A 13405-nucleotide genomic window follows, 5' to 3' on the forward strand; every position below is an offset into this window, starting at 1 on the left:
AAAATGTAAGCAAACCATTGCGTGTCAAGTGTGGCCTAAAATAGTAAACAAATTGCCGGCAAAAAATTTATGACACAAAATTTCATAATTAACTTCGAGTACAATTAATTAACGTCACACTATAATTCTTTTCGTTATGGTGGCTCATTATAACGATAACCTAATTAAGCATGTTGGGTTTGTTCTTTCGATCCTGACAAACTTTAAGAAACTTAATAAGTAAGGATTTAACTGAATTTAAAAAATGATTCCAGACTTGTATTTTTAAATGGGATGTCGAGGAAAATAGGTATTTCTAGATCGGAACTTTCAATTCAAAATATTCGAATAATTCAATACAATATTTTCTGCGGATTTTTTGTATGAATGTCAGAATTCAAAGAAAAGCTTTGTTATTTACATCTTCTACAAAGAATATGCAGAACTGGAACATAAACACCTAAAACCTAAAAATGTTTAAAATTATCGTAACATTTAATTAAAAAGTTTCTGTCACAATTTTTTAACATCAAACTAATTACTACAAATCTGATTTTATTTAAATCAAGTTGTCGCTTTACGATTATTATTATTTTAATGCGAAACATTCTACCAAAAATAAAAGCTCGCTTGTTAACCGGAGCCACAGTTTTGTTACAATTTTGTCACAATTTTCGTGAAATTAAATTTTTAATTCGTTTTAAACGGCTTCCTCTCTACAAATTAAACAATTAACTTCATTAAAACTTATTAAATCACACTCATTCAACCGCAACTTAATTTTTTTCCTCCAAGCCTCGCCTGCCAACCTCGCAGTTTTTTGCATATGAAAACAAGAATGAAGACTAACGGTGGGATATAAACAATGCTTTCATATCTAATAAAAACATGTATTTTCGCTCCATCCTCTTACAATGTCAGGTTACATTGAATTGAATTTGATGTAAATCTATTTTATAGCTCTAGGGGTGTAGTGTCGGCTCGAAAAACAACGTGAGGTTTGCCTACCGTTTCCAATTGATTTCAACTTGTTTGCACGTCACAAAAGAGTTCAATAAACAATATTAAATGTCACCGCCGGAATGTGTGATTGTGTTGAATGTACAGACTGAGTTGGGAGTTCTAATAATGATGGTCATCTGAAAATTTGTGTACAATTATAATCTTTTAGGTCCTGCTCAATAAAAATATTTTAAATTTGGCAGCACTTCCGGTTATACCGGAAGTCGCTATCAACTTCCTTATTTTAAATGGAAAGCAATATTTTTTAATGCATTTTTGAATTATTAGAGTTATTTTAAGATAGTTTTCATAAGCCTTCCCTATACCTAAATTTAGCCGTTTATGAAATGGTTTTTAATTTTTTTTGGATTTGCAACTTCCAGTTCAAATATCAATAACTCTGCCCATTTTTCAAAATTTGGAAATATTTTTCAGCTCATTTGAAAGAGGAAGCCCAGATCTTTCGTTTGGTGTCTTCAGTTTTCCAAAAAAGAATAACAAACTCCAAATTTTTAAAGTTAAGTTTGCAGAATTTTAAGCACCCATAACTTTTTTTTTCAAATAAAATGCCAAAAGTTTTATTTCACTAAATGGTAGAGAATTTGATTCTGCATCAATCTGTATTAATTCCCTATACTTATGTTTAATAGTTTTCAAATAACAATAACTTTTTGTTGGGATTGAGAAATTCATTAGCTATAGGTATATTCTCATTCTTTGCCATGGAAACGAATGAAAAATTGTGAGAAATTAAAGTTTTAAACCAACATTCAATAAATTTATTTTGTTTTTGGGAGATGGGTAACACAATTTTGAACAGAGTTTTTTGTTTACGTTTAATTAGACATATTTTTTAGACAAACTATGCAAAAATAGCTGTGGTTAGTAAGAAATTTTCTACAATGACAAAAAAACATCATAACTTGAAAATTATCACAGATAGGTATAGGGAGTACTAATTCAGACCGATACAAAACAAAATTCTCCTCCATCTAGTAAAATAAAAATTGAGACATTCCATTTGAAAAAATTAATTTATGGGTACTTGAAATTGTCCAAACTTAGCCTTAAAATTTTTGGGTTTATTAACTTCATTTTCAATTTTAAACACACTGAAGAACAGATATGGGCCTTCTTTTTTAATTCTTCAAATATTATTTCGAAATCTCTAAAACTAAGCAAGTTACCGATTTTTTAAGTGACAGGTGCAAATCCAAAAATTTTCAAAAAAAATTAAATATCTCGAAAACGGTTAAACTTAGGGAAAGCTGATAAAAACTCCCTTAAAATAACTCAACTAATCCACAAACGTAGTGAAAAACATAGCTTTTTATTTAAAATAAGAAAGTTAATAGCGACTTCCGATATAACCGGAAGTGCTACCATCTTGAAAATATTTTATATTTTACTGAGTACAAACTTTCAGATAAATATCTTTATTAGAACTTTCAATACTTCTAATGTGGGGTTTAGACGGAACAGCCTGTAGAATTTTTATTTATAGCACTGCAAAGTTAATAATTTTTGGATCCCTTTTACGTCCAACAAACCGGCGCCTTTGGCCAACTGAGTCGTTCTTAAATATTTTTCCACAAAATTTCGAAGTCAACCAAAACGTTGCTTAATTTTGGTTTCTCTCAGTTTGCGTACAAATTAACTCGTTTAATTATGGTAAATCCTCCTCTCCGAATCGTAATTATTACTCTCGTTGTTATTTAAGAGATTAGCTCAGTTAATTAAGTGACTATTAGAACCCTTGTTAAGATCCCTGTTGTAATTGTGATGTGAAGGTAATGTGATTGTCATCATCTCCCGAAATGAATGTTTCATCAGCCTAGAATGATTAGATATAAAATAAAAACGCACAAAGCAGCTTCCTTTGTGCTCATTGTTTGGATATCTGGAACACACTGCAGCCAAGGGCATTCAGTAATACCAGTTTTAAATTAAACTCTCGATGCTCAAAATGTTTGTCTACATTTAAAATTCACTGAACAGAACAGTCACAGTTGGAAGACATTAATTAAACTCCGGATCATAACCCATCTCATCCCAACAGTTAAATCAACTTTTTCCCCACCGTCAGACCGGCGATGAACATTTTTCCACAAACTACAAACACGCGCATAACTTTTTCTACTACAAGCTTTTAATCAACATTTTTCCGGCTGCAAGTAACAAAGTGACTGCGTGCTTTACTCGAGCTTTCAATCGGTACATTGTAAACAAGCGAAAAATAAAATTTTTGTTAGATCTATCCAAGTTGATACTGGCAACAAACTGAAACAAAACTAATGAAACTCGGCCAAAAAGATCGCAACCGAACTGACCATGTAAATAAAATGTTGCCGGAGAGAGATCGTGAGCGGCATTATTGCGAGATCCGCTACGAAAACTTGAAATAGAAAAGTTTCAGACGTAATCGGATGAAACCCTAAAAGCCAGAAACCTCAGACATATCCTGGATACATACCAACCACTCTTCAAGAAATAACACAACTAGGTTAATGACGACATTCGGAAAATTATTATATACTCAATGTCATAAAAATTGCAACTCTAAGAAGGAATTTGAATTAGAATGGTCGACTGTTAGCGAGTAATAAATGATTAAAATTTGAACAATTTTAATCAAGTGGTAGGGGAGTTTTTAACATTTAAGATTTTTTACCAACAAGTGTTATTTTTCCAATTATTTGCTTTTCCGACTATCTTTTTATGTGTTTTTTTTTAAATTTGTTTAGGTTTAAGTGTTTTAAAAGCGCAATTAGGCCTAGAGACGACAAAACCAAAATTACTAACAATTTAAGCAGTTTTGAAAGAGACATAATTTTTGGACTACAAATGGGGGTTTTTCATTTAGAGAAATTGCTAGTCGTTTGGATAGACATCGAAGTACCATTAAGCAATGTTATCAGTCACAGACTGGAGAAGGCCCAGGACAGCGAAAGAGAAAGCATTCCTTAAAAAAAACAAATGAAGCTAAAAATGGTTGTCTTAGGAGTATGGCTATAATTTAATTACAAGACAAATTTTTGACCAATGGGTGGGTTTAAAGGTCGTCTTTTATCACGTCAGACTGTTTGCCATCGAAATTGGTCATTTGTACTGTTTTCTGTTGGATTTACTTGGTATGGGAGGAATGGGCAAAAACGCATATCTAAGCCTGACCATAATGTGGTCAATGTATACAGTGTATATTCTCACCTGAGGATGACCACTTTGTGGTTGAAACACGTTGTCTGTCCAAATAAAAGTTTTGGTGTGTTAGTTTTAAGCTGTGTTTTTGCTCATTCCTCCCATACTTAAGAAATCTAACAAAATGCAGTTCAAATGACCTAATTCGATGGTAAACAGTCAGAAGTGAAGTACAACGAGCTTCGAACTCAACTATTGCTCAGAAATTTTTCTTGTACTTGAATTATTGCCATAATCCGAAGAGATGACCATTTTAGACTTCATTGTTATTTTTAAGTCTGCTTCCTCTTCTGCTTTGTCCTGAACCTTCTCTAATCAATGACTAATAACATCGCATAATGGTACTTAGATTACCATTCGAACAAATAGCAATTACTCTAAATAAAGAAACACCTATTCTGCCGTGCTAAGCAAGAACGTCGTAACTGATTTTATATGAATCTTGAGTTATGTCTTGTTTTCTACATTTTCAGAGTGCACTGTTATTTTAAATGCTAGTAACATGGAATATTGAAGTCAACCTAACAATTTATTTGTAAAAAGGAAATATGTATGCAATTGTATCCATTATTTTGCCAAATCGCTGTTATTCCACATACGACGTTTAATTTTTTAATTTATTTTTTTAATTAAGTAAAAGTAACTAAGTAAAAAAGTCGTAACTACAAAAATATTTATTAACGGCTTTAAACAAATGAAATAATACGTAACAACAGGAAATTTATAAAAAAATGTACCCGAGAAATTACACCTAGCGTATGATACTTTTGAAATAAAAGCAAATTTTGCCAAAAAATCAATCGGTTTTCTGGTAGAATATTTTTAAATTTTTTTAAGAGTTACTGTTTTCTTTCTGTATCTATGCCATTTGTTGTGTGTTTTTGAGTGGGTTTTTTGAATATGATGTTATTGATGTTAGGAAATTTAACTCTATAAAGTCGCTATCAAAACTGCATCTATATTTCATGTTTTTTTTCCTCGTTCAAACGTAACGTTAACCATGTCGCTTAGATAAGGTCGATTAATAATTTTGGCCAATTTGTACTGTGAACTGTAGTCTTGCCATTTAAAAAAGTTTTCAATTTTCATTTGTTTAATTTTAGTTCTTGTACCCGTCCTTCCAACCGAATTGACAAAATCGTCAAAGTCATACACTTTTTTTTGTTTTTTTAATTGTAATTCGACTTTGTAATCAACTAAACTTGGTGGTACCTAATGTTTTTGATTAATTTTAGAAAATATACAATTTTTGATTCATTAATGAGTGGGTTTCATATACATTTTATAGTTACGACTTTCTTGCTAAGTAATATTGCACAAACCTCACATACGTCAATTTTATTTACGTATTTCGTCTTATTAATTTCTGGATAATATCTATTAAAGTTATTTAGAATCAAAGTTATTGCACTATTGATCTCAGATTTTGTGTTATCTCAAATTTGACAAAAAAGTCAGTTACGACGTTCTTGCTTAGCACGGCAATATTCGTTTCCCAAAAATTGTGCTTCTTTAAAGTTTGTTTAATTGTTGGTAATTTTTTTGTTGTACTCTAGGCATATTTTCGTTGTCATAACTCTTAAAACTAAACGAATTTAAAAAAAATCACTTAAAAAATAGTAAGAATTGGAAAATTGGAAGAACAACACTTGCTGGTAAAAGAGTTTAATTCTTAAAAACTCCTTTACCACTTAATTAAAAACGTTCAAATTTTAATCATTTAATACCTCCTAATAGTCTAACATTTGTGCCAAGTTTCATCAAAAAATCCCTATTCCTTCTTGGTGTTGCAGTTTTTATGTCACTAAGAATACTTTCATTGCAGAAAAAATCCTAATTTTTTATTTCATTCGATGAACATACTATAAACGAAATTACAATAATTGAGTATTTGAGTCGGTTGAAATAATAATTATAAATAAATACGAGTGTGTGTAATGACAATTCGCAAAATAACAAATAATGAATAAATAAAATCAACACGATTTCGCTTTTCGCTAGAATAAATCTAATTCGCTTTCCGATTTTTATATGTATTTGTACAAATCTAAATACTTTCCGTTTTAACAGTTTTTCCAAAACTTTGGAATTTGAAAATCTAAACTCCAAGTGTAAAAATTATAAGTATTGAAACAGTTTAGAAGTTCGAGCTTCGAAAGTTGAAATTTTTTAGTTTGTTTTAATGCTGAAACTTAAAGTTTTTAAATTCAGATTAGTTTTTTTTATTTCAAAGTAACGAGTTGCGAGATCACGAGATCAGGTTAGATGTTTGAATAATTTACCACCACTTCAAGACTTTTAATAATTAAGAAAAACTTTTTTGAATTATCATTGCCTTTTTTATTGTTATTATATTTTGTGATGATTCCATAAATACATGAATATCTTCTCATGGTCACCGACCCGCAGTAATAAATAACAGATCAATACTTGATAAATATACATCAAAAATAAAACATCGAGAAGTATGGGTGGGTCGATGTTAATCTGTGACTTATGGCCCAAGTGCGATAATAAATACCTCTTTTATTTACGTCTGAAAAGTTGGAATTATTCCAGCTTGAAATACACGAAGAAATCCCATCGTTCAACTTTAACTTTTAATTCCTTTCAATGCTGCACCCTTTCAGCTGCATTTAAGCGCTCATTATTCGCGAATAAAACATTGTCTTTCCGCATTTCAACCATTCCATTTGAATCCCGCATTTAATGAAAACCACGATATGTAATTTGCGTTTTTCTCGTCTAGAATTCGTAAAATGTTCTTGTTATACTTATGCGGTTGTGTTCGTAATCGATACTGCACAACCTATGTAACATTTCTCCTGGCCGAAGGCCTGGAAGCATTTCACTAATTACTCACTTCAGAAAGCAAAGAAGCGTTCAATTAAATATGACTGAAATTCCACACGTACTTAAAAATGTCTAGGTTTAATTACAAGAAAATTCCGCCCCACCCTGTCGCTCCTCCCTGCATATTACGTTAATTATTGATTGAATAATGTCGCAAATGGAAGTCGGCACCCTGTCTTAAGCAGTTTGCAATAATTTAATAATGGCACGTCTGAAAGCGTTTTTAAATAGGAACTCGCGATGATTTTTTAAATACGATCCTCAATCAATCCCTTTTTACTTCCAATTAAAACGCGAGGGCTACAGCAAACTTAATTACTATTACTCAATTATGTCACTACATAAGTTTCCGCCTAATTCGTTTAAGGCGAATTCAAGGGGTGGTGGCTAAAAAGTCGAAAACAAAATGTGAAGATGCGAATGAGCGCGTCACCAAAGGGGCATTAGTGGCGAAAATAATTTGAATTTCCCAATTATTGAACCGATAACTGGATTAGTTAGTTTCAATAACGTGAAATGGAGCAGCTTCTGTGTAAGCTCTAATTTAACAAGCAGACTGATACCAATTTGAACGACGAAGTGTTTGGAATATTAAGGGCGGTTGACAATATTTCAAGGGGTGAAATTTCAAACATGTTGACGGAAAGTTTGGCGGTTTGGTGCACGCATTTTTGTAATGACTCAAAAATCAAACAAAATAAATATTAAATTCTGAAACTGTCAAAATATGGAAGATTGATGTGCAACATTAAACTTTACGTCTCCCCAGTCAAATTAAGCCATGCCATTCGGGGCTATTTCGTCTCGAACGCATGTCTATTATAGTCACGTCGTCCCTCGGGTTCCATATTAAAAATATATTGTCACACATACAACAAAAGTAAATAGTCAAAGATGAAGCGTCGTTATTTATCGAGGAAAAAACTTCAATAACTTTCCCCTAAAAATAACAAAGAAATCGCAAACTCGCAGCAAGTTTGAAATGGAAGTTTTTGTATCGAGACAACCTTAACCTTAAAACCTTTCACGGTGCCATGCCACCGTCCATTGAAGTAATTGGATAGGTCGTAATAGACATTTTAGTACTCACATTGCCATTAGGACAATTGCGATAGTTGGAAAATTGTCCACTGAAACGTTTCCACTCGAAATGCACAAAGTATTTATTGAAAGACGCCAATTCAGCGTTCCAGTGCGAATCCATCGCAAAAAGAACATTTAGGGAATTACCTTTGAGAAAATTATAATGGGTATTCAGCAAATCGATAGAGACGCGCACGAATTACAAGTAAATAATTGGCTCAATGGAAAAACAATTTTTGATCAAAATCATCCCTCTGTTCCATTACTTACTAAGTACGCTTCATAGCTGATTCCACTCTAGACAAGTTTAAAGCGTGGTTTACTATGTACTTAACTAGATGGTAATGATGTCTGGGAGGACTAAGTTGCAGTCCAAGGACAATTGGGCCTGACTCGAGATTAGCTATTATGTCAATAATGATAAAGTTAAACTAAATTTCTGAGGGCTAGGACGAGAAAGGGTCAGCTATTGACAAAACTTGATAAGACAAATCATTAGCCCACAGACACGACCACCATTTCTCAAACAAAAAACACTTATTGATTCAAGTGAAATAGTGTTTGACAACGAGAGCCGATAAAAAACGTAAATGACTTTCTATTGGACCCTTTTAATTGCGTTTTAATTGATTAATGTTACTTGAAATTTCAAATAAAAAACCAGGTGTGCGTAATCGGTCTAAAACTTTTTTGTTACTTGAAATATTGCCAGGCCGTTTTCATTATGCGATAGATCGAGTTAAAGTCCACAAAAAATATTTTTATTATACACAGGGTGGTATATATAGAGTGGTGAACCAAAATTATATTTTTTAAATGGAACCTCTATATAATTTGCGTAATTATATTCCACGCAAAAAAAATGTAACTTTATATAAATTATTATGGGTCTATCTCTTTTCGTTCCGAAGTTATTCAACTTTTCGTTATCAAAAGTCAAATTTTTTAAAAATTGCTGCAAAGTCGCCTATGAATATTTTCCAATAAGTTCACACCAGAAAAAGTCAGAATACCTTGTAGTTTTAGCAAATAGTCGACTTTTAGTGAAATCATGCAGATAATATACAGAGGGTGCCAAAACGCAAAAAGTTGAATAACTCTTTTTTTTCAAATGGAACACCATGTATTTCTTTAAACGTATCGATAGCATTTTCTATAATCTTTCTAATGATATGCGGTTTGTATAAAAATTTGTATAAATTTTTTTTCTTTTTTATTTATTTTATTATTAATTCTTAATAAGTAAAATTCATTATGTATCAAGTAATAATTAAATTACTAATGTAATTAGTCACAGTAGTACATATCAAAAAATAAATTACCATTTGACTTAACAGATCTTAGGATAAGAAATTTTCTTGTAATAAAATATTTTTTTTAAAAATCGCAAAAAATATTTTAAATTTTCTATGCAAACCCCATATCATTAAAAAGGTCATCAAAAATGCTATCTATACGTGTAAAAAAATACATGGTGATCCATGTGGAAAAAATAAGATATTCAACTTTGCGTTTTGGTACATCCCTGTACATATCTGCGTGTTTCAAGTAAAAGTTGACTATTTGCTAAAACTGCAAGGCATTCTGAGTTTTTCTTTGACAAGTTAGTTGGAAAATATTCATTGGCAACTTCGTAGTGATGTTTCAAAAATTCGTCTTTTTTATAACGAAAAGTTGACTAATTCCAAAACGAAAAGAAATAGACCTATAATAATTTATTCAAGACTACATTATTTTTTTGTGTAGAATCTAATTATGCAAAAATATGTAGTGTTCCATTAAAAAAAATAACTTTGGTTATCCTGTGTATAGTAAAAATATTTTTAGTTTGTGTACTTTAAGTCGTATAATGAAAACGGCATGGCAGTATTTTAAATAGCAAAAAAGTTATACCCCTGAGTCACCTGTATTTCTCAGAATGAACAGCAAGTCTTGATTTGCACTCAGCTGTTCATTTTGCGACCAAACTGTAAAAGTTCCGAAATAATTAACAGGTTCATGTTTGATTTGAAACATTGTTCGATGCGAATAAACAGGGGTAGCTGGATGTCTGCCAGTTTTATGCTGGAAACTCATGATTAGTTTAATTTTTTCAATTTTTATTGAAACGATAAAAATCTTAAACACAAATAATGTACATTTTTCCGACATGCAATCAAAAAATTGCTGCGCAAAGTGCAGTGTAAGATTTAATCTCGATTCTTTTGCTGCATTACTATATTAAGAACGTGCTTTAGTGCTTTTTTGACGGAATTATCGCCAGTGATAGACAGTTGAAAGTTTTAATTAGTTTAGAATTTCCCATTAGGACTAACATTTCGAAACGCACAAACTCAATTAATCTACATAGAAATTTTTACCGAACGTGAAAATTTCAGTCAGGTTCACCTGAATTGTTGCGGTGTCCAGTTTAGTATTCTGGTCGAGACAGTAACACGCGAAATATTTTATTTCAAACACTACACCCAGAAATTGAAGCGCGTCAAATATGAATAGGAATAATTATTATTAATGATTAGTTGATCACGACCACCGTGCACACACATAATCAATCATATCCAGAACGGATTTGCTGCACAAACATTCCGCCGACATGGAAACAGTTTCGAAGCGGCTTTTTTGGCGCTCGAGTAGAATGTTAGCATTTGAGAGAAACTTGATTTTAGTTCCGCACCTTGAACGAATTTCCTATTGGAAATGATGATGCCTCCAGCCGTTTCTATTTTAAATTCATGAACGCCACAAGACGAGATTCGAATCTCGACTATAGCCAAGAAATCATACATCTGCTTTGCCTCATCACAAAACCAATTTACGAAACCCATATCCTCGCGTTCGCATCAAAGGTTAATTCATTAGCGAAACCGCGACGTTTAAAGCTGCTTACACCTACGTTTAAGTTTCAATCGCGGAAATCGACAAGTGGCCGGAAAATGAACACTGAAGCCTCTCTCAGACCCCAGCCGACAAAAAACCTCATGTCACTCGAAATCAAATAAATATTCCAGTTTTTACGCACTTATCGATGAAAAATAACTGCTTTGAAACATTACAAGTCGACAAAAAGTTTATGGAATATTGGGAGCGAGGCAACAGCTTGCATGCCTACCACCTGAGGAACAATAAAGATGAACTTTGTGGAGAGGCAAGTATTTGCATAGTGGATGTAACAAGGAACAGCAAGAAAATATTCGCCATATCTTGTTTTGGTCGTTTTGTAACCAGAAATCGATTTAGGCGACAACGTAAACATTTTTATCAGCAGCAGGATCTACAGTGTGTTAAATGGACCAAAAACATAATTTCGGTTAACAACCTTTCCAAATCTGTAACCGTTTTTTCAGCACATCGGCACATAACCAACTTTTCAACTTTTCGTTATAAAAAAAAACAATTTTTGAAAAATCACTGCAAAGTGACATATGAATATTTTTCGACAAATTTGCAACAGAAAATCTCAGAATATCTTGCAGTTTTAGCAAATAGTCGACTTTTACTTGAAACATACAGATAAAGTACAGGGTGTGCCAAAACGAAAAAATTTAATTAACTCATTTTTTTAATGGAGCACCATGAAGCATTTTTTATAAGCTTTCTAATGATATGCGATTTGTATAGCAAATTTGAAGTATTCCTTAATGTGTTCAAATATTTTTTTCTTTTTTTATTTATTTTATTATTAATCTTTGATGAGCAAAATTCATTTGTGTATCAAACAATAATTAGATTACTAATGTAAATAGTCACGTTAGTACATATCAAAAAATAAATTACCATTTGATTTATCAGATTCTAGGCTAAGAAATTTTTTTGCTATGCAAATCCCATATCATTAGAAAGGTTATCAAAAATGCTATCGACACATAAAAAACATCACGGTGTTCCATTTAAAAAAAATAATTATCCAACTTTTTGCGTTTTAGCACACCCTGTACATTATTTGAGTGTTTCAAGAAAAAAAGTCGACTATTTGCTAAAACTGCAAGGTATTCCAAGTTTTTCTGTTGCAAATTTATCAGAAAATATTCATAAGTGACTTCGTAGTGATTTTTCAAAAATTGGTCTTTTTTATAACGAAAAGTTATAATAATTCCGAAACGATAAAAGGTAGACCCATAAAAGTTAATATAAAATTACATTATTTTTCTGCATAGAATCTTCCACTTAATTTAATTCCATTTAAAAAAATATAAAAATAATTTTAGTTTGTGGACTTTAAGTCGATCTATCGGACAATGAAAACAGCATAGCAATATTTCAAATAGCAAAAAAGTTATAGACCGATTACACACCCCTGGGTCACCGTGTATGTAAAGTGGACTCAAACATTTTCTTTTTGTGAAATTTTCACTTTTCAAAAGCACAGCAATAGGGCATTAGTACAAACATTTAATTTCATTATCACACATTTAAAAGATATAAAATAGAAAAGCCTTGTAACTCGTAATAAAACACTTTTACCATAAATCATAAAAAATACAAGAAAAAATTACCTAAAATAACAAATTATTGAATTTCTAAAAATATGGGCGTTTAGACTATGTAGAGAACTAAAAACGCCATACATTAAAGTTTTTTGGTAGCACATTTTGACCTGGTAAATGCCTCGTTAGTGCGAATACAAGAGGCCTCCAAATTTCCCAATTTCCGAAAGCGCTCTGAGCAAGATTACAATTTCCAATTATCAGGTACTCGAATTGTAAACAAGTAAACTTAGTGATCGTCTTGCAACCAGATTGAAATATTTTTCATAAATCGGTTGTAAACATTTGCGCAGTTTGAAAATTATTAATAAATTAATTGCTGTTTTAATGCAAAAAGAAAAACGTTCATCGTCTTTGCACAAAGCTTGGATTAAAATTCTTATCCTCGCCTTATCCTACGACATACAATTTCACTCAGCTCAAAACAAATCATCCAAATTTCGGAGCGTAAATATACAAAAACTCGTGTTTACTTATTTTTGTGCTTTAGCGCGTTTCCATCTTCTTTAGTTATGGTTATTTCAGAGATGCGTTTGTCACAAAAGTGTACGAAATTTATTATTGTAATTTTATCCCGGCGCATCCACCAAATTTGATCGCCTATCGGAAAAAATACAGCGTCTATTTAGATTTAATTTTAGATGAATATATCCTTCGTTTTGGCAAAGATCACCTGTTTATCACCATTTACGCAAATTTAATATTCTACAAAGTTGGCAAACTTGTCAGTTCTACAATGTCGGAGTTATCAACACGCTTTGATGGCACATATTCAATTTTATCTCCGTGAATGTTATGTATTGTTA

At 31.8% G+C, this 13405-nt stretch overlaps 1 protein-coding gene across 3 annotated transcripts in view; it reads right to left on the bottom strand.

The window, feature by feature from the left end:
- Positions 1-13405, bottom strand: part of LOC655011 (uncharacterized protein) — a 43370-nt gene that overhangs the window by 20397 nt on the left and 9568 nt on the right. The window contains exon 1 of one of the 3 annotated variants that reach the window (XM_015983287.2): positions 8123-8251. The exons of the other annotated variants lie outside the window; for them this stretch is intronic. Within the exon in view, the coding sequence (XP_015838773.1) occupies positions 8123-8236 (114 nt within the window). The 5' untranslated portion in view covers positions 8237-8251. Of the gene's footprint in view, positions 1-8122; positions 8252-13405 lie in introns of those variants that run through there. 3 annotated transcript variants of the gene reach the window in all.

Source organism: Tribolium castaneum, chromosome 2 (genome assembly GCF_031307605.1).
Source record: "Tribolium castaneum strain GA2 chromosome 2, icTriCast1.1, whole genome shotgun sequence".
In the NCBI taxonomy this organism is placed as follows: domain Eukaryota; kingdom Metazoa; phylum Arthropoda; class Insecta; order Coleoptera; family Tenebrionidae; genus Tribolium; species Tribolium castaneum.